This window comes from Diabrotica undecimpunctata, chromosome 3 (assembly GCF_040954645.1).
Source record: "Diabrotica undecimpunctata isolate CICGRU chromosome 3, icDiaUnde3, whole genome shotgun sequence".
Lineage (NCBI taxonomy): Eukaryota > Metazoa > Arthropoda > Insecta > Coleoptera > Chrysomelidae > Diabrotica > Diabrotica undecimpunctata.
Window position 1 is genome coordinate 56,749,257 of NC_092805.1, and position 21,850 is coordinate 56,771,106.

Genomic DNA, 21,850 nt, shown 5'->3' on the forward strand with positions numbered 1-21,850 from the left:
TCAGAACAGTATGAATAACTGTTCTGATGAGCTTTATTAAAGCGAAATACGTATCAACAGATACATAGACTATTTTTGCGTGAAAGGAAATCTTGACTGTCTTTAATTTTATTTTTATTCGGATCTACTCTGTATGAGTACAAGAAACCAATTCGCTAACGATTTCTGCTTAGCTGAGGAGACATGTCGTGGAATGCAAATTTTAGATTCCCCATGTCTCTATTAACATCTTTATCAGCGTCTGTTATACCTTGCATTTATAGAAGGTTCAGATTAAGGCAGTTATCGGAATTGTGTTTCGAAACTATTTTACGGATTTAATATTAGATGTCGCTATTGCGTCCGTTTCGAAGCCATTTTATCGTTGCTTCACAAAGACAGGAAAAGATTTATTTTTCACGTTGAGAAAGCCTATGAATAACTGTTCTGATGAGCTTTATTAAAGCGAAATACGTATCAACAGATACATAGACTATTTTTGCGTGAAAGGAAATCTTGACTGTCTTTAATTTTATTTTTATTCGGATCTACTCTGTATGAGTACAAGAAACCAATTCGCTAACGATTTCTGCTTAGCTGAGGAGACATGTCGTGGAATGCAAATTTTAGATTCCCCATGTCTCTATTAACATCTTTATCAGCGTCTGTTATACCTTGCATTTATAGAAGGTTCAGATTAAGGCAGTTATCGGAATTGTGTTTCGAAACTATTTTACGGATTTAATATTAGATGTCGCTATTGCGTCCGTTTCGAAGCCATTTTATCGTTGCTTCACAAAGACAGGAAAAGATTTATTTTTCACGTTGAGAAAGCCTATGAATAACTGTTCTGATGAGCTTTATTAAAGCGAAATACGTATCAACAGATACATAGACTATTTTTGCGTGAAAGGAAATCTTGACTGTCTTTAATTTTATTTTTATTCGGATCTACTCTGTATGAGTACAAGAAACCAATTCGCTAACGATTTCTGCTTAGCTGAGGAGACATGTCGTGGAATGCAAATTTTAGATTCCCCATGTCTCTATTAACATCTTTATCAGCGTCTGTTATACCTTGCATTTATAGAAGGTTCAGATTAAGGCAGTTATCGGAATTGTGTTTCGAAACTATTTTACGGATTTAATATTAGATGTCGCTATTGCGTCCGTTTCGAAGCCATTTTATCGTTGCTTCACAAAGACAGGAAAAGATTTATTTTTCACGTTGAGAAAGCCTATGAATAACTGTTCTGATGAGCTTTATTAAAGCGAAATACGTATCAACAGATACATAGACTATTTTTGCGTGAAAGGAAATCTTGACTGTCTTTAATTTTATTTTTATTCGGATCTACTCTGTATGAGTACAAGAAACCAATTCGCTAACGATTTCTGCTTAGCTGAGGAGACATGTCGTGGAATGCAAATTTTAGATTCCCCATGTCTCTATTAACATCTTTATCAGCGTCTGTTATACCTTGCATTTATAGAAGGTTCAGATTAAGGCAGTTATCGGAATTGTGTTTCGAAACTATTTTACGGATTTAATATTAGATGTCGCTATTGCGTCCGTTTCGAAGCCATTTTATCGTTGCTTCACAAAGACAGGAAAAGATTTATTTTTCACGTTGAGAAAGCCTATGAATAACTGTTCTGATGAGCTTTATTAAAGCGAAATACGTATCAACAGATACATAGACTATTTTTGCGTGAAAGGAAATCTTGACTGTCTTTAATTTTATTTTTATTCGGATCTACTCTGTATGAGTACAAGAAACCAATTCGCTAACGATTTCTGCTTAGCTGAGGAGACATGTCGTGGAATGCAAATTTTAGATTCCCCATGTCTCTATTAACATCTTTATCAGCGTCTGTTATACCTTGCATTTATAGAAGGTTCAGATTAAGGCAGTTATCGGAATTGTGTTTCGAAACTATTTTACGGATTTAATATTAGATGTCGCTATTGCGTCCGTTTCGAAGCCATTTTATCGTTGCTTCACAAAGACAGGAAAAGATTTATTTTTCACGTTGAGAAAGCCTATGAATAACTGTTCTGATGAGCTTTATTAAAGCGAAATACGTATCAACAGATACATAGACTATTTTTGCGTGAAAGGAAATCTTGACTGTCTTTAATTTTATTTTTATTCGGATCTACTCTGTATGAGTACAAGAAACCAATTCGCTAACGATTTCTGCTTAGCTGAGGAGACATGTCGTGGAATGCAAATTTTAGATTCCCCATGTCTCTATTAACATCTTTATCAGCGTCTGTTATACCTTGCATTTATAGAAGGTTCAGATTAAGGCAGTTATCGGAATTGTGTTTCGAAACTATTTTACGGATTTAATATTAGATGTCGCTATTGCGTCCGTTTCGAAGCCATTTTATCGTTGCTTCACAAAGACAGGAAAAGATTTATTTTTCACGTTGAGAAAGCCTATGAATAACTGTTCTGATGAGCTTTATTAAAGCGAAATACGTATCAACAGATACATAGACTATTTTTGCGTGAAAGGAAATCTTGACTGTCTTTAATTTTATTTTTATTCGGATCTACTCTGTATGAGTACAAGAAACCAATTCGCTAACGATTTCTGCTTAGCTGAGGAGACATGTCGTGGAATGCAAATTTTAGATTCCCCATGTCTCTATTAACATCTTTATCAGCGTCTGTTATACCTTGCATTTATAGAAGGTTCAGATTAAGGCAGTTATCGGAATTGTGTTTCGAAACTATTTTACGGATTTAATATTAGATGTCGCTATTGCGTCCGTTTCGAAGCCATTTTATCGTTGCTTCACAAAGACAGGAAAAGATTTATTTTTCACGTTGAGAAAGCCTATGAATAACTGTTCTGATAAGCTTTATTAAAGCGAAATACGTATCAACAGATACATAGACTATTTTTGCGTGAAAGGAAATCTTGACTGTCTTTAATTTTATTTCTATAAATAAAAATGTAAAGCGAACGGGTAGACCCGCGGAAAGGGTAGCAGACTGTGTATCTGTCCCAAATCGGCTTCAATCCCCCCAATAAAACTTAGTGTCCAAACTCTAAACTTATTGTCGCTAAGAGAGAGCTCGATGTCGCCTTATCGCACAAGAGCATTGAGTTAGGGACCAAATAAAAGGTTCATCGGGGTTAGCGCAGAGTATTAGCATACAGAGTATAACCAGGTCTGCCGAAGTAATGTACAACACAATAAGAAAATTGGCCTAAGTTCGACCGATGTAGACCGGCTTTCAGAAAAAGGGCAATGTTTCGACAAAACACAGACGATTCAAACGAATGCGGTAATGATACTGGGGGTGATTAGAATACAAAAACTGAATTCAATGATTTAAATCATTAGGATAGCATGAGAGATTACTTCGAAAGATGCTACTAGCTTGATGAAAAAGAATAAAACATTGTGAGTTATGCAATCTCTTATTGCTCTATTAGTCTTATAAATTTCATATATTTTATTAAAACATTGCAAAAAAATAAAAAAATTTACTTACGATTTCTTCAATTGTTTACTTTTTTCCAAATTGTTATTAATTCTTCAAATATCTTACCTTCTGCCAGAATGCAATCTTCGCAGTTATCCTTATACTGCTCAAAAAGGTTAATTAGCTTAGTTTCGGAAGGTTTACTCTCTGAGGTACCCATGATGGGGGCGGATTTAGAATAAGTTCTTCGACTAGACGGATAAAGACGGCTAATTGTTGTGGTTGTCACTTCTGGTGGAGCGGACAAATGGTTTCCATTGCTTAGAATCGTCTCTGGAGGGGCAGTGGGAGCTGGTACATGACTCGGTGCTGGATACAGCTGGGCTTCAGTCATTTCTAAATGGAAAATAGATAATAAAAAAATCATCTCTAACGTAAGGTAAAAGTATGAAGAAATTTTTTTTTAAATAATAAATAAGCAAAACTATAACTTTGACAGTCCTATAGTAATATCACACCATCTTTTTCTTAAGAATCATGTCGCTATTCTTCCAACCAGTGAATTAATTCTTGAAATTTAATGGCTTAGTGTTCCGTCGTTATACCATCTGTTGATTTTACACTCTTTTAGCCATCTATTACTATTTATACAGTTTGTTCATGAAATGTGAAAACGGTTTATTATCTCATGACTTCATTATTTTCAGAGTTAAAGATCTGACAGGACGATTTTTACTTTTTTTTGACCCTTTTTGGAAAAAATAACTTTTACCCCCACTATCTTAGCATATGTGACGTTATCGATATTTTTTTAAATAGAAAGGGCATATTTTTATCCAAAAAATAAAAAGTCCATATTTTTCTGAGTACAACCGTACCAAACTCATCAAATTCAAACTTCAGTACACAGAGTGCAAAGGAAACCAGTGCTCATATTTCTTAAAATTTAATTAAAAATTTATTTTACAAAGAAAATTATTAAAGAAGTCATTTCGTATTAAAGACAAACAAATAACATAATTACAACAAACGCTCGAATGGGGCGGCCTATTCTTGTACGATACACAAGGTAGATTGTTTATCTATTAAAGATAACCAATTCCATTCAAATGATAATAGTTTTGTAATGGGCTGTACATCAACAATACAATAAAATAAAGTGGTGACGACTGTAGTCAGTATATTGCCAAAAATCAAGTAGGCTGTGAAGACATGTCAAATTCCTTAGCAACCAGACAGTAAGTTCGTAGTTACCATTGGATATGTTAAATTAATATATTAATATATTAAATTAATTTGTTGTGTCACAGCGATTTAGAAGTCTGTACTAGTATCTTTTTGAGAAATATTACTCCAATAGAAATTATTTGAAATTACGATGGTGCTGTCAGAAAAACTGCCAATAGAAGTTTTGATGATCTTATGTTACGGCGATCGAAAAAGAAATATGGCGGAAGTACGCCATATTTTTCAATTCAATGATATTGGCAATGTTAGAGATAAGCTCAAGAGTGGCAGACCCACTGTTTCCGACGGCAATCAATTAAATGTATTACTTGAAATTGAAGAAAATCCTTATTCTTCAATTATAACTTTATCAACTAACAATGAGATATGTCGTGGTGCTGTTCATAAAATTCTAAAAAAGGCCAAATTACATCCATATAAAATTAAACTTATACATATACTCAATGAAGACGACTTTGATAGACGCATGGAGTTTTGCGAAAATATGCAAGTATTGTGTACTTAATCGAAATAATGGATTCGAATATAATATCTTGGTTTCTGCCGAAGCCACTTTTTGTTTAAATGGTACCGTTAAAAGGCACCATCAATCTTAAAAGCTGAAGTGGAAAAAGCCATACACCAAGCCAAAAACAACAAAGCCAGTGGACCAGATCAAATATACAGCGAATGACTAAAAATTACTCTCAAATGACAATATAAAAGAACTCACTGTACTTTTCAATCAAATATATGATACCAGTGAAATTCCATCGGACTGGTTAAAATCGATCTTTATTCCTCTACCTAAGAAACCAAACGTTAAGAAATGTAGCGATTGTAGACTCATTAGTTTAATGAGCCATGCCGTTAAAATACTGTTGCATATTCTTTTAAATCGAATTAACAACAAGTGCGAAGAAATAATTAGTCAAGAGCAGTTCGGGTTCCGGAGATGCCTTGGAACTAGAGAAGCACTATTTTCTATGCAAACACTCCTTCAACGATGTTGGGAGGTAAGAAAACCCGTATATATGTGCTTCATTGATTTTGAAAAGGCATTTGATCGCGTTCAGCATACCAGACTAATTACCGCCTTACAGAGCATCCAACTAGATGAGAAAGACATCAAACTTATTGCCAAACTTTACTGGAACCAATCAGCCATTATTAATACCAAAAACAGAGAATCAAAGCCAATCAGTATTGAACGAGGCGTAAGACAGGGCTGTGTACTGTCTCCCACCCTCTTTAACGTGTATTCTGAGAATCTATTTAGGGAAGCTTTAAAAGATCCAAAAGAAATTATCATAGGAGGAGAAATAATTAACAATATACGGTACGCCGACGATACTGTGATTCTAGCTGAAAACATCGACGATCTGCAGGAGCTAATCAATAGAGTTGACATGGAATGCACAAATTGGGGACTGTCGATAAATATCGATAAAACTAAATACATGATGACCAGTAAAGTGGATATCGGCGCAACCCAATTGATATTAAACCAACAACCGCTGCAGAGAATTCAGAGATTCAAATACCTTGGATGTTGGATTACCCAAAATCTAGATCCATCCTTCGAAATTCGATGTAGAATTGAACAGGCAAGAAACTCATTTCAAAAATTCAAGCCTCTATTATCCAATAACTCATTAAATTTGGAAATCCGTGAAAAGTTTACAAGATGTTACGTGTGGTCTGTACTTTTGTATGGATGTGAAACTTAGACTTTAAACGCCGATATCATGAATAAAATCGAGGCGTTTGAGATGTGGTTGTATCGAAGGATACTAAAAATTCCTTGGATTAGCAGAACCAGAAACGAAGAAGTTCTTCGAAGAATGGGACATCAACGAACTCTATTAAATATTATTAAGATGCGTAAACTAGAATATCTTGGACATATAATCAGAGGACCAAGATATGAGTTCCTTCGGCTAATTCTCAACGGTAAAATCGAAGGAAAGAAATGGATAGGACGGAAGAAACTCTCTTGGTTGAGGAATTTGCGGCAGTGGACAGGTTTGACAGCGGACCAATTGCTACACGTTTCGTAGGGATATGGCACTCTAAGAAGAAGTTAAAAGGCAAAATTGTCGTTATTGGGCAACAGAAAATCCCAATTGGACAATGGAAGTTTATACCCAATATCCCCAAAAAATAAATGGGCTGGGATTGTTAGGAATACCATTATAGGACCGTATTTTTTTGACGTTACTGTGACGGGTGAAAGGTATTTAGATATGTTGAAACCCTACATAGTTCCATTTTAACATTTAATTTAACATTTCCAGATATCAATAATCCTGATCAAATAGATCCGACCATTTGGTTTCATCAGGATGGAGCATTATGCTGTAGTGGTTAAAAATTTTCTAAATGCAACTTTTCCCAGTTGCTGAATTGGACGACGCGGCCACATTGCTAGGTCGCCAGATTTGAATCCCATGGACTTTTGTATTTGGGGTTATTTGAAAAGTAAGGTATATGTAAACCGATTTACAAGCGTTATAGAAATGGAATCAGGGCAGTTAAAACATATTCCGGGACGGACATCGGTTCCGACCACAATCCTGTTATCGGTAAAATCTCAATTAAACTGAAGAAAATCAAACGCAGAGAGAAGAGAAAACCTAGCCTCAAAAAACTTAAAGATTCAGCAGTACAGACAGAAATAGAGAAAATTCTCAATGATACACCCAAATTAAAATTAAGTGAAGCACCCGCGGTAAGAGAAGAATCAGTAGAAAGTAGTTGGCACACCTTCAAAACAACAATCACAACTATACAAACAGAACAACTACAAGATAACACAAGATAAACAAAGAATACATGGATGACAGAAGAAATCCTAGAACTGATGGACGTAAGAAGATGATGCTTACAAAAACCGCAATGAAGTAAAATATAAAGAAACCCAGAGAACCATCCGAAACAAAATCAGGAAAGCCAAAGAAGAATGGATGAACATCAGATGTGAGGAACTGAGGGAATTACTAAAAAACATGACTACTTCAATGCATACAAATAGATTAAAGAAGTCACAAATATGGGAAAGAAGTCACAAATATGGGAAAACAAGAAAGATATGGGAAAAATACATCGAAGATCTGGTTGATGACGAGAGAACAGAACCACAAATGAATATAGTACAAGACACAATACTTAATATATTAACATCGGAAGTTACAAAAACATTCCATAGTGCAAAGCCACAAAAGGCCTCAGGTCCAGATGAGATATATGTAGAGATGATAAAACTTATCAATGAAGAAAATCTTCAGTCCTTAATACTACTATTTAACAAAATATATACCACTGGAATCTTCCCAGAAGACTGCCTTAGCTCGACATTATTTATACCTATACCCAAGAAAAATAAAGCAAATAGATGCTCACAGTTCAGATTAATTAATCTGATGAGCCATTTTCTGAAAATTTTACTCAAAATTGTACATCAACGTATATACAGAGAATGCGAAAGAAATCTGAGCGACAATCAATTTGGATTTCGTATGAGGCTTGGTAGGAGGGAGGCATTATTTGGCCTCCAGATATTACTATAAAAATGCCGAGATCAACGAAAAGACGTGTTTCTCTGTTTTATCGACTACGAAAAAGCGTTTGATCGAGTAAAACACAGAACTCATAGAAACCCTAACACAACATGGTATAGGTATAGACCATAACACGGTGGCCCTTATTAAAAACCTATATTGGGATGAAATGGCGTCGATTAAAATAGACAATCGTATGACAGCAGAAATGTTCATAAAAAGAGGAGTTCGCCAAGACTGTATACTTTGAAGGAAGTATATGTAATATAACGGAGAATATGTAAACAACTTAAGATAGGCAGACGACGACGTCATTATTGCGGACAGTGCTGAGAGTTTGCAACGACTTTTGAATGCCATAACCAGAGAGGGAGATAGCTTGGGGCCGAATATAAACACAAATAAAACAAAAGTAATGGCTGTTACACGTGCACCAAATGCCGACATTAATATTCGTATCTACAACAGATAGAACCCGTACAAAAATTCCACTATCTTGGTTGCTGGATAAGAAACGATCTTGACTACGAAGTTAAAATACGTGGTCGTATAGAGTATGCTAGGTCCGCTTTTCAAAGAATGAAAAAATTCCTAATAAACTCTACCTTATCGTTGGATATCCGATATATTTGTAAAAATATACATTTAATCCATATTGTTATAAGGAGTGGAAACATGGGCTCTCGAAATCACAAGTATAAGACGTGTAGAAGCCTTTGAGATTTGGGTTTTTAGCGAAGAATGCTGAAGATCTCTTTAACAGAGCACGTGACCAACAACGAGGTGCTGAGAAGAATGGGAACTGAGAGACAACTCCTAAATATTGTAAAAACCAGAAAAACGAATTATCTAGAACATATTTGCAGAGGAGAAAAATACAACTTCCTACAACTGATAATGGAAGGGAAAGTGGAAGGAAGAAGTGGTCCAGGAAGAAGAAGATGCTCCTGGCTGAAAAATGTAAGAGACTGGGCAGGCATGGACACACATTCGATATTAAGAACAACTCAAGATAGAGATCAATTTGCTGTAGTTATAGCCAACCTTCAGTAATAGAGAGGGCATCTTAACAACCTATGGACCTACCAATTTGGTAGATCTCAAACAAAGAATTCGTACTGAAATGCAACAAATTACACCAGTTATGTTGTCAAACATAACTCAAGAATTCATTAGACGTCTTGGATAATGTCAATTAAACCAAGGAGCCCAATTCGAACATTTGTTGTAATTATGTTATTTGTTTGTCTTTAATATGAAATGACATTTAATAATTTTCTTTGTAAAATAAATTTTGAATTTAAGTTTAAGAAATACGAGCACTGGTTTCCTTTACACTCTGTATACTGAAGTTTGAACGTGATGAGTTTGGTACGGTTGTACTCAGAAAAATATGGGCTTTTAATTTTTTAGATCAAAATATGCCCTTTCTATTTAAAAAAATATCGTTGACGTCACATCTGCTAAGGTAGTGGGGGTAAAAGTTACTTTTTTCCAAAAAGGTTAAAAAACAAAAATAAAAATCGACCTGTCAGAGCTTTAACTCTAAAAATAATTAAGTCATGAGATAATAGAACTGTCTATTATCTCATGACTTAATTATTTTTAGAGTTAAAGCTCTGACAGGTCGATTTTTATTTTTGTTTTTTACCTTTTTGGGAAAAAAGTAACTTTTATGAAAGCACTGTATATCACAGTGGATTACTCATACATCATTTTAAACTGTAACTGTATTATGTATATATGTATGTGGCTCGTCCCGAGTACATTGGTATTACATATTATATTCTATCTATAGACATATTATTCATATATTTTTCTTTATACAATATTTTAATAGTCGATACCGCCTTATTATCGTCACATATATAATCAATGATAATTATTAATTTATTATACCTTCCGCCCCGCATGCAGCGTACGATATATATTTAGATATTAAATGTTCCGCACTGTGTGCACAATAGTTTACTAAAAATAACCTTGTACATCACTGATCTAAGAACGATGGATGGTAGCAAAATTACAGATAAGCAAAACATGATATGTGCTGGACAGGTATGATATTGCGCATGACATTTGACAGCTGGCCCAGTCGTGTGACGTAGTCAAGAACGCTCGAACCCATGGTATAACGAACACAATGAATAAAACAAGAAAACCAGTTCCATTAATTGAATCCTCTCATGAATTGAATCATCACTCTTGTGATATGCATAAAAAGAGTTTGAGAGTTTCTATGATACAGAAGATGTTAACAGATTCAAATCTAACTCATAAAAAAGCCTGTGATAATATTTTAAAGTTAGGCGAGAAGGTGAACTTTGTCCCAATTGCAAATAAATATTATATTATTTTCTTGATAATACGAATTCGTCATATACAAGTGATCATTCTGAAAATGATGCTCTCATCTGAAAGACCATATTCAGTAGAAGAGCTTCTTAACGAATAACTAAGATATTATAGTACCTTTATATACAAGTAACTTAAGTATTTTTATATATATTTGGGTATTATACGCAGCAACTTTAACTTATTATTTCGTAATGTTTTATTATGCAATTTGCACTTTATTTCAATTTTGCAATTAATTGTTTATTTTATTGTCTTTTATTTTGTGATATTGGCGATTTTTGTAATTTTAGTAAATTTTAATTATTGTTATTTTCTGACTTTTTGTAAGCTTTGTTCATAAAACTGTACAATTTGCTATGACAATAAAGCATATTTCTAGTTTATTCTATTCTATACCCATACCATATAAACAGTTATCTTCTAAGTCTTTTAAACATAGTGTTAAAGAACGCTTGATTTAACACAGCTTCTATTCTATTGATGAATATCTGTCTCATGTATTGTATTTTTTTTATGTTTGACGAATGTAATAATGTAGAAATTTACATCAATAAATCTATCTGTCTTATACTTTTTAAATTCCCAACCTTTTTCCTATTAATATATTACAACAACACCATTAACTCTTCAAAGGACACCGAATAAAGTCAAGATAAACAATAGAATAACAGAAATCTTTGAGGTCCATTATCATCTAAAATGTTTAGCATAATATTAGAAAAGGTTATACACGAAGCAAACAATAATACAACAGGTCTGATCTACCACAAAAAACATCACTGCTTAGCATTTGCGAACGCGGTAATCTTGGCTAGAAGAAAAATAGAGCTGATGGAAACAGTCATGAAACTGAAAGAGAGCAACGAAGTTAAAGAAGATATGAGAAGATTTAACGTAACGACTGCGAAAGAAAATGGAGTGACAAAGAATAATACATCAGCCATGGGCCTGCTAGGCTCGTAGTGCTTACATATTATTATCATTATTAAACAATACCAAGATAATTTTATGTGGAAAATTACAAAAGATGTCATTTAAAGCATTGTGCAATATTGTGTGACCTCAATACACTCATATTCGATGGCCAGCTAAGCTCATCCAATCTAAATAAAGTTGACTTTATCATTATTTATTTTGATTTTGTCTTTAGTTCAGTATATACGTACAAATTTTGTGTACCTACATTACAAAGTGATCATTAACAAATTAAGAAGTGGGAATTTTTAGCTGTACTCGACCCATTTTTATGTAGATACTATTTTTTATATAAATTACCATTAAATAAAATTAAATATAAAAACAGACAAAAAATGGGTAGAATTAGAGTAGGAACAAACTGGGTGGAGGCTCAAAAAAGGATAGAATAGTTACAGGAAGAAGATATAGACACACTAGGAGAGTTGTAAAATACATTAAAACTAGTAGCGAGGAAAAGTGAATTTGGTAAAAGGGACGGAAGACAATACAGTAAAACCTCGATATAACGGACTACTTGGGGGGACGGGGTGTCCGTTAAAGCCGAAAGTCCGTTATATATATATATATATATATATATATATATATATATATATATATGTATATATGTATATATATATATATATATACATATATATATATATATATATATATGTATATATATATATATATATATATGTATATATATATATATATATGTATATATATATATATATATATATGTATATATATATATATATGTATATATATATATATATATATATATATATATATATATATATAGTCCAAAGTTTTTTGACTAGTTTGGAAAAAATATATGTAAATACTTTTTTCTTTTTGGGTGTGGTAGTCAATAAAAAATAGAGCTTTGCTAAGGCGTACTATTTATTCTGAATCCAAGCTTTCGGTGGTTTTTTTGCCACCTTTATCAAGGTCTACAAAGAAAATTACTATGAAGTAACAAACTGAATGGTGCCAAAAAGGCTGTAAAAAACTATAAAAAAACTTACCCGAATGTAAGATTCGTGGCATAAACAACAACGTTAAATAACATGATAAAACTGAGGTTGCAACTAAACTTAAAAATGTTACTGTTAAAAAACACTTTAAAAATTACTAAAAACGTTAAAAGTTAAAAACAAAATGTAGGACGACATGTTGAAAACAGTCGTCGTTGCAGGCTTGATTTCAGTCACATTTCACGAGCAGAAAGAGAAAGTGAGTGGATAATTATTGTTTAAATAGTTTGGAGAAAATACAAAAAACAACTTTGAAAATAACGTCTAACAGAATACTGTTAGTGAATTTTTAGTACTGCCAACTGTATTACCAACTTGAAATTAAGCGGGAAATTAAAAATTTCCCGAAAAAAAATTTAAAAATTTTCTTTCGATTGCTTATGTTATAATTTACATTTTTAATTTCCCGCTTAATTTCAAGTTGGTAATACAGTTGGCAGTACTAAAAATTCACTAACAGTATTCTGTTAGACGTTATTTTCAAAGTTGTTTTTTGTATTTTCTCCAAACTATTTAAACAATAATTATCCACTCACTTTCTCTTTCTGCTCGTGAAATGTGACTGAAATCAAGCCTGCAACGACGACTGTTTTCAACATGTCGTCCTACATTTTGTTTTTAACTTTTAACGTTTTTAGTAATTTTTAAAGTGTTTTTTAACAGTAACATTTTTAAGTTTAGTTGCAACCTCAGTTTTATCATGTTATTTAACGTTGTTGTTTATGCCACGAATCTTACATTCGGGTAAGTTTTTTTATAGTTTTTTACAGCCTTTTTGGCACCATTCAGTTTGTTACTTCATAGTAATTTTCTTTGTAGACCTTGATAAAGGTGGCAAAAAAACCACCGAAAGCTTGGATTCAGAATAAATAGTACGCCTTAGCAAAGCTCTATTTTTTATTGACTACCACACCCAAAAAGAAAAAAGTATTTACATATATATATATATATATATATATATATATATATATATATATATATACATATATATATATATATATATACATATATATATATATATATATATATATATATATATATATATATACATATATATATATATATATATATACATATATATATATATATATATATATATATATATATATATATATATTAAACTTAGAGCTAAGATTAATATTATTATAAAAATTAATATTAAACTCACCAGTCTTCCTTGTTGAACCGCGTCGATATACATTTTGCCGAGCTTTCGACATCCTCTCTGATGTCTTCTTCAGGGCTTCCGAGGTCTCAGTCTCCCGAGCCCCCAGACACTACTACACTCACTAGTCACTTCTAGTTCACTCACTAGTTCACTACTACGACTGGGACCAGGGGACGGTTCATTTATACCGTCGATGGTGGCGTGGCCTAGGTGGGGGTTAGGGTGGGGATTGGCGCGAGAGTTGGCGCGAACATTTCCGACAGTGGGACTTTGATTCGAAGATGGAGGGGGCGATATTTTGTTTATAAACATCTCATAAACATGCTCATAAACAAAATATCGCCCCCTCCATCTTCGAATCAAAGTCCCACTGTCGGAAATGTTCGCGCCAACTCTCGCGCCAATCCCCACCCTAACCCCCACCTAGGCCACGCCACCATCGACGGTATAAATGAACCGTCCCCTGGTCCCAGTCGTAGTAGTGAACTAGTGAGTGAACTAGAAGTGACTAGTGAGTGTAGTAGTGTCTGGGGGCTCGGGAGACTGAGACCTCGGAAGCCCTGAAGAAGACATCAGAGAGGATGTCGAAAGCTCGGCAAAATGTATATCGACGCGGTTCAACCCGGAAGACTGGTGAGTTTAATATTAATTTTTATAATAATATTAATCTTAGCTCTAAGTTTAATTGTACTAACCGCGGAAATCTTTCCGAACATATATATATATATATATATATATATATATATATATATATATATATATATATATTAATTACTATTTAAATGGGAATAAGCCACAATTAAAGGTTACAGTAAGTTTATTGACGTTTCAATTTCCACTTCGGAAATCGTTCCCAAAATACAAACATTAGTAAATTAAACATTTTTTTTTCTTCCACACACGCTACTGCCATTAATAAAAGATCGTTTTTTGACGTCATTTCACTTTAACCGTACTTCTAAACTGAAAGCAAAATTACTGGTGTATGTCGGTCTGGAGTGTACTGGTTTACCTTACTGCAAACATGCAGAGACTTCCTTTTTGGTGTGTGGGGACCTTTATGCTAAATTTTATTGAAATTCTTTGTAAAATACAGTGGTGTGGGACGGGTTAAGCATGTAATCTTAACAGTATGTTTTTATTTTTTTTTTTACATTTGACCGGATTTTTTGTTCGTTAAATCCGAAGTCCGTTAAATAGAGGTCGGTTATGAGGTTTTACTGTATATTCTGCCATACTGGTGGAACCAAGAAATAGACACCTTAAGGAAAAAATTAGAAACAAGGAGGGGACCACAAAGATATCAAAGTCAAGAAGCAAAAAATTAATACAAAAAAAATAGAATGATTCTAAAGAAGGAAATACACAATACCAACGGAGAATGCTGTAAAACTTTATGCGAAGCACTATAACAAGACATCTAGAGGTACGCCTACAAAAAAGTCGTAAAAGCAATAAAAACGGAAATGCCTTATAGTTTAGAGGAAAATAGAAGATGGGAGGTGTCAATAAACCTATCTGGTTTTCAGGAAAATGTGAAACTAAAACAAACCACGCTAGAAAGAGACACCAATAGATTTCACAATGGCGGAATTAAGAGCGGCAGGAGAAGCTTTAAAACTCAAAAAGGCACCGTGTTCAGATAGGATACCACCAGAGCTAATAAAAATATTAATTAAACATAAACCAGAAGTGTTATTGCCTCTGCAACAATTTGATAAGAAGCTTTACGAAAATTAGCCAACCAGGTACTATTTTTAAAGCCGGGAAGGACAATGGAGGAGACAAATTCGAAATGGAGATAGACCAATTTGATTGCTGGATGCATTGGGGAAAATATATGTAATACTATAAAAACAAATTACAAAAGGCGTTTAATGAAGGTAAACAAAAATCGATTGGGTTTCCAAAAAGAAAAATCAGCAGTTGATGCAATAAAATGGGTAGTAGAACAGGTTAAAAACAGCAGAAAAAATAAGTAGTTATAGCAATGCTAGATATTAAAAATGCTTTTAATACAGCCAATTGGGCCATGATAATCGAAAGAATGAAAGACAGTAATATACCTACATACAGCACGTTAAGTTTTAAATTAGATATACACTCTATAAATGGCTGCGCGCCATCGACTTTCTACGAACCTGCTTCGTTGACCCGTCGACAATAATGTGTCATTATACCGTGGTTGTTTAAAGCGTTGACAGCGTAGATCTTTAATTAATTTTTGTAAACAAATGTCTGTTTATACGCCCGCAGAAAAAGTTCAAATAATAAGATAGTGTTATGGTAGTAAAAGTGTTTTTTTGAGAGAAGACCAATTCCTTGCATACAGTCAATTCATAATATTGTTAAAAATTTTGAGAGTTGTTATTGCCCCAAAAATTGTAGAAAATGTCAAGCTCAAGAAGTGTCACCAGAAAAGTGATAGATTTTATGACAGATTGGGATACTGTTGAGCCATAGAAGGTCATATATTTGAATCATTTCTGTAGGACATAAAGAATTATTTCTTATTTTATTAGGAATTATTTTTTATTTTCAATAAGAGCATATTTTTTTGTTTTATCTTTTTAAACAAATGCGCTTTTATTTTTAATTCAACTCCAAAAATTGTTTACATTATTAAAAACCGATACAAATGCGCCGCTTTATAAAGGTCAGTGTACTTTTATCGAGTTTATGTAATCTAAGAAATGAACCGGGCATACGTAATAAACGATGTGCATCCCACCCGTCGTTACGTGCTACTAAATGATTTTCTGATTTCTGTCGTGATGTCGGAGGAGATCGGGAATTACAATTACCTCGTACGAGGCAATGTTGCCGATTTTAGAGCTTATAGCTTTAGCTATAGCTAGATGTAGTGTACAATATCTAATCCAAAACTTAACGTACTGTATCTAACAAACCTTAGGTGTGACTATATGACAAACAAAAAAATAAAAGTAACCAATAAAAAAACATGTACAACGGGGTATTGGAGTTAAAGTTTGGGGAAGGGGTGAAAACAGTCGCTTTTGCAGATGATTTATCCATCATATTGGAAGATAATACAAATTAGGGGATCACAGAAAAGGTAAACAAGGCTCTGAATAAAGTATACATATGGGACAAAAAATTAATTGGTATCAGCGGAGACTAATTGGAGACGACAGAGGTGGTCATACTCAAAGCAAAAAGAAATAGGGACTTTATGAAGTTAAAGTCAAAAATTCAAGCCTCTATTATCCAATAACTCATTAAATTTGGAAATCCGTGAAAAGTTTACAAGATGTTACGTGTGGTCTGTACTTTTGTATGGATGTGAAACTTGGACTTTAAACGCCGATATCATGAATAAAATCGAGGCGTTTGAGATGTGGTTGTATCGAAGGATACTAAAAATTCCATGGACTAGCAGAACCAGAAACGAAGAAGTTCATCGAAGAATGGGACATCAACGAACTCTATTAAATATTATTAAGAGGCGTAAACTAGAATATCTTGGACATATAATCAGAGGACCAAGATATGAGTTCCTTCGGCTAATTCTCAACGGTAAAATCGAAGGAAAGAAATGGATAGGACGGAAGAAACTCTCTTGGTTGAGGAATTTGCGGCAGTGGACAGGTTTGACAGCGGACCAATTGCTACACGTAGCGCAAGACCGAGATCAGTATAAAAATATTATAAGCATGGTAGTCGCCGACGTTCCGTAGGGATATGGCACTCTAAGAAGAAGAAGATGAAGTTAAACCTAGAAGGCTTTGAAATTATACCGAAAAAAGAGGTATCTGGGAACTCGATGACCGATAATTTAACAAAACATATAGAGTTGTCAAAAGAGCTGAGTAGAAGACCTCCTCTTTAGCAAAGATAATGCCAAATATAGGGGGGCCTAGTTCATACAGAAGGAAGATTTATTTAGAAATAGTACACTGCTGTACCAGTCTGGGAGGAAGTATTAAATAAAAAAAAGTACATGGGAATGATGATATACTCCAGTCGTCAGAGACGAAAATGCTACTGAACTAAAAATTATACGAAAAAGCTGAATTTTGCTGAGAATGTCAATTCCCCAAAAAAGATGCAAAAAAGTTTACCACTTTTACCCCCCGGCTTCCCCCTAAAACGAAAACTCGTAGGGGGGGGGGGGAAATCGATTTACCAAGAATCTGTATGCCGCAGAAAAAAATGTTTCAAATAAAAAACGTAGCTGACATAATGTTAAACAAAAATGTTTATTAGCACTTCAAAATTTCAAAATTACTTATTATTTCTTATTATTCAAAATCACAGGTCGCTTCATGCGTTGTTTCTGAGAGAACGGTTCACTGTACGCAAAAAGTGCTAATAAATATTTTTGTTCAAAATTATCTTAGCTATCATTTTTTATTTGAAACATTTTTTTTCTACGGCATAGAGATTCTTGGTAAATCGATTTTTTCCGTTTCCCCACTAGGAGATGGCGTTTTAGGGGAAGCCGGGTGTTAAAAGGGCAACATTTTTGCATCTTTTCTGGGGTCGCAAAATTGAAATTCTCAGCAAAATTCATCTTGTTCGTATGATTTTTAGAGGTCAAATCTCTGACGATTGGACTAATAAGGGCGCAAAGGAAACCACTACTAAGAGTGATAATCCATTTAATGGTAAAGGAGAGGGTGACTATGTACAATAGGAGAAGGGAGGATATAAAGAAGATCAGGGAGGGAAGCGGAAAAAGTAGTATGAGACAGTGCTAGAGAGTAGTCCGAAGAAAGAACTAAAGCAAATTAGACGAGAACGCCAATTCCCAACATAGAGCCATGGATCAACTTTAGTTCAACATATTAATATTTTTTCTTAAGGTGTCTATTTCTTTGTTCCACCAGCATGGCAGAGAATATTGTCTTCCGCCTCTTTTACCAAAATCACTTTCCTCACCTCACTACTAGTTTTAATTTATTTTGCAACTCTCCTATTGTTGATATATATTCTTCCTGTAGCTCTTCTACACTTTTTTATTCTGTATTTCTCTCGTCTGTTATAGCTTCTGCTACAGAGTTGTGCAATGTCATTTTTGCTAATCTAAAGAGTAAGAGTTGGTGTCTACTTAAAGAGGCAAAGGATTGCTGAAAGTCTATTAATAGTAGATGTAAATTTATGTCATGTTCGTAGCAATTTTTAATCAGTTGTGTTAGTAGGTGAATGACGTCTACAGACAATTTTCCTTTTTTGAAGCCTTGCTGGTATTGTTCTAGTGTACTTTCGGTGTATTTATCTATTCTATTTCTTAAGATGCTTGTCAATATTTTGTATGTGGTGTTCAGTAGCATGATTCCTCTATAATTACTGGTATCCATTGGGTCTCTTTTTTATATATCGTTATTACGACCCATTCTCCACTCCATAGCCTTATTTTCCGAGTGCCAAATATTTTTTATTAGTTTATAATCCCGGTGCAACAGTTCTTCTCCTAAATTTTTTATAAATTCATTGTTAATTTTGTGTGGTCCTGCTGCTTTTCCTGATTTCAACCTTTTCACTGTTTCAATAATTTCCTTGTATGTGGGAGCGTTTTCTTCTTCGTCTCTTTCATCCCTTATCTTTACTACCCCATTATTCCTGCAGTGTTTCGTTTTGTACGGTTAAAATAATATTAGTACTAAATAATATAAAATATTTAATACTTATTTGGGTCAATATTGTGAATTATACCAAATTGAATAATTGTTCATTATTTGTGAACATTTTTGTTTTTTTTTAGTTAAAGATGCGCAGGCAGTAAGTTTTCAAACCTACAAAGAAAATGAAATGGTTTCGTTTTCTTTTTGCAAAGTTCTGAACAGTTGATAGTATAAATATACGATGATGCAAATGTTATGAGTAGTTCTCTTGGTGGTGTCTAATTCACAAAAACCAAAAATATCCTAATGTATATTTCGTAAATTTTTATGCCTACTAGCTAAATCTCATTGTGCAAAAAAGTGCATTACAAAATTCAAAAGTACACATATATTTTAATAATTTGTCAGTCATTCCACCTTTTTTCAAACTCTGCCAATAGATGTGATATTTTAATAGAAAATATAAATAAGAAAATTGTCAAAGTATCTGCTATTAACAATTGCACGGCTAACTTTTTCTTTGAAAATCGTGAAAGAAGTGTTTAAAAATCGAAGAGGATTATAAGTTTGAGAACAGCGTTAGAAGATCAAGATCTTGTTTTGGTTGACGGTATTCCATAAAATATTGCACCACGTTGATATCTTTTATAACCAACTATAGACGAGAAATAAAGATAGTGTTCAAACGCAAATGAACTTTACAATTTTTGAGAAGAATGTCAACAATTTATGGAATCAAATCTATGATATTAAATCTGTGATAAGAAGGCATAACTTCATATGTTGACATTTTAGCAAAATTGAGTTATCAACATCACTGTGTTCGTCTGAGCGAGATTCCTAATAATAACGGAGATATAAGGCATGCCCACACCTGATATGTCATAAGTTGACATTACAGAAGAGGTAATAACTTGATAAGTTAACATAACAATGTACGCCTCTGACTATAAGGTTACAAAGAAAAAGTTGTAAGATGTCAGTCAACCCTTGATATGTTGATTTATGTATTCCACTTTAAAAATCGGCTAATTTTTATGGTTCTCAAAGAAAGCATAACATGATATGTTGACATATCAAGTTGTACCATTCCTAAGAAAATCATCTATGATAGTGATGCTGAATCTGTTATGTAAACACATCACGTATTGCCGTCTTATTAAAGATTACTAAACTACTGAGATGCGACTACGCAAGTTGTGTTATAATTATTATTATTTTATCAAGTTTGATTATTTTTCAATATTTACTTTTTTTGATGTGTTGCCGTTTCGGTACGATTGTACTGAAACGAATGTATCATTTTGACCATTTTATTATTTTTAAATAATAAGCGTGTTCCACCATCTATTAACAATTACCTAAGAAAGACCTAAAGTGCAGTAAATTATTAAATTAATATAGTGCATGTACGGCCATCTATTAGTCAACAGTTGTGTTTTAACAACTATGGATTAATTCTTTGAATTAAAGTAGCTTGGCATGACACTAGAGGGAAATAGTTCTTATAGGGGAATTACCAGTTATTCAATAATTTCAACGGGGGAATCACTGAATAAGTATTGTGGTTATAGGGTATGGTGTTTGGTGATAGTGCAATAGGTACTATTGTAAAGTAGTTTTGTTTTTATAAAAAAAGTGTGTTTTAATTACCGACAATGTCTTATTCGTGTACTAACTGTAAAACAATATGTGTAAATCGAAGTGAATGGATGGTTCATTCTGGAAGATGTTTAGAAAAGTTTGTACAGTGTGATCCAATTTATTCGAGTGAAAGTGAGTTTCGGTGAGGAGAAAGACTCTTATGACTCAGATGCAGACCCACTATGGATTCCTGCCCTTGAAAACCACTTCAAGAAACGAAGGCTATTAAGTCTAGTACCTCCAAATCGGAAAAAGGCAAGATCGGAAAGTGACCCTGAAGGTCATTTTTTTAGTGTGTATAATGCTTTATTTTAAAGATTGCAGCTCCAAAAATTGTTTTGTGGTAAAGTACCTACACAAACTGTAGAAACATTTCAAGATCTACTGAAACCTTTTTAGTTTTTAGATAAAGATGGGTTTGATAATAAACTTAATATATCTAGCAGTCCCCTAATGGTTTCCGATAGCAACAAACAAGCGAATACAATCAAAATAATTACTTCTACTAGTACTCCCTCTAAACCAAAAAGAAAAAAAGAAGTTAAAGCGCGTGAACAAGAAAAAAATAAGAAAGATCATGGTATGGCCTACAAAAATAGAAAAAGGGAAGTGAAAGGTCCCATCAAGTTTAAGCCTATTACGAGATGTTGTCAGAGGAAAAAGTGTTTCGAGATAGTAACACCAGAAATACAAAATCAAATATTTAAAAGCGTTTATTCTTTACCAATAAAAGTAAGAGGTCAAACGTTGTGTGAAAGAATGAAAATTTCGGATACAAAGTATAGTGCAAAAGGAAGAGGTAAGAGTGCTCTTACTCACGACCGTCGTGTGACTGTTGAGTATAATATTATTGTTGAAAATATAAAACACAATGTTTGTAAATTAATGT

At 33.5% G+C, this 21,850-nt stretch overlaps 1 protein-coding gene across 1 annotated transcript in view; it reads right to left on the reverse strand.

The window, feature by feature from the left end:
• Window positions 1–21,850, reverse strand: part of SCCRO3 (defective in cullin neddylation 1 domain containing SCCRO3) — a 65,295-nt gene that overhangs the window by 21,336 nt on the left and 22,109 nt on the right. The window contains exon 3 of the mRNA XM_072525966.1: window positions 3,552–3,821. Coding sequence (XP_072382067.1) covers window positions 3,552–3,821 — 270 coding nt within the window. The remainder of the gene's footprint in view (window positions 1–3,551; window positions 3,822–21,850) is intronic.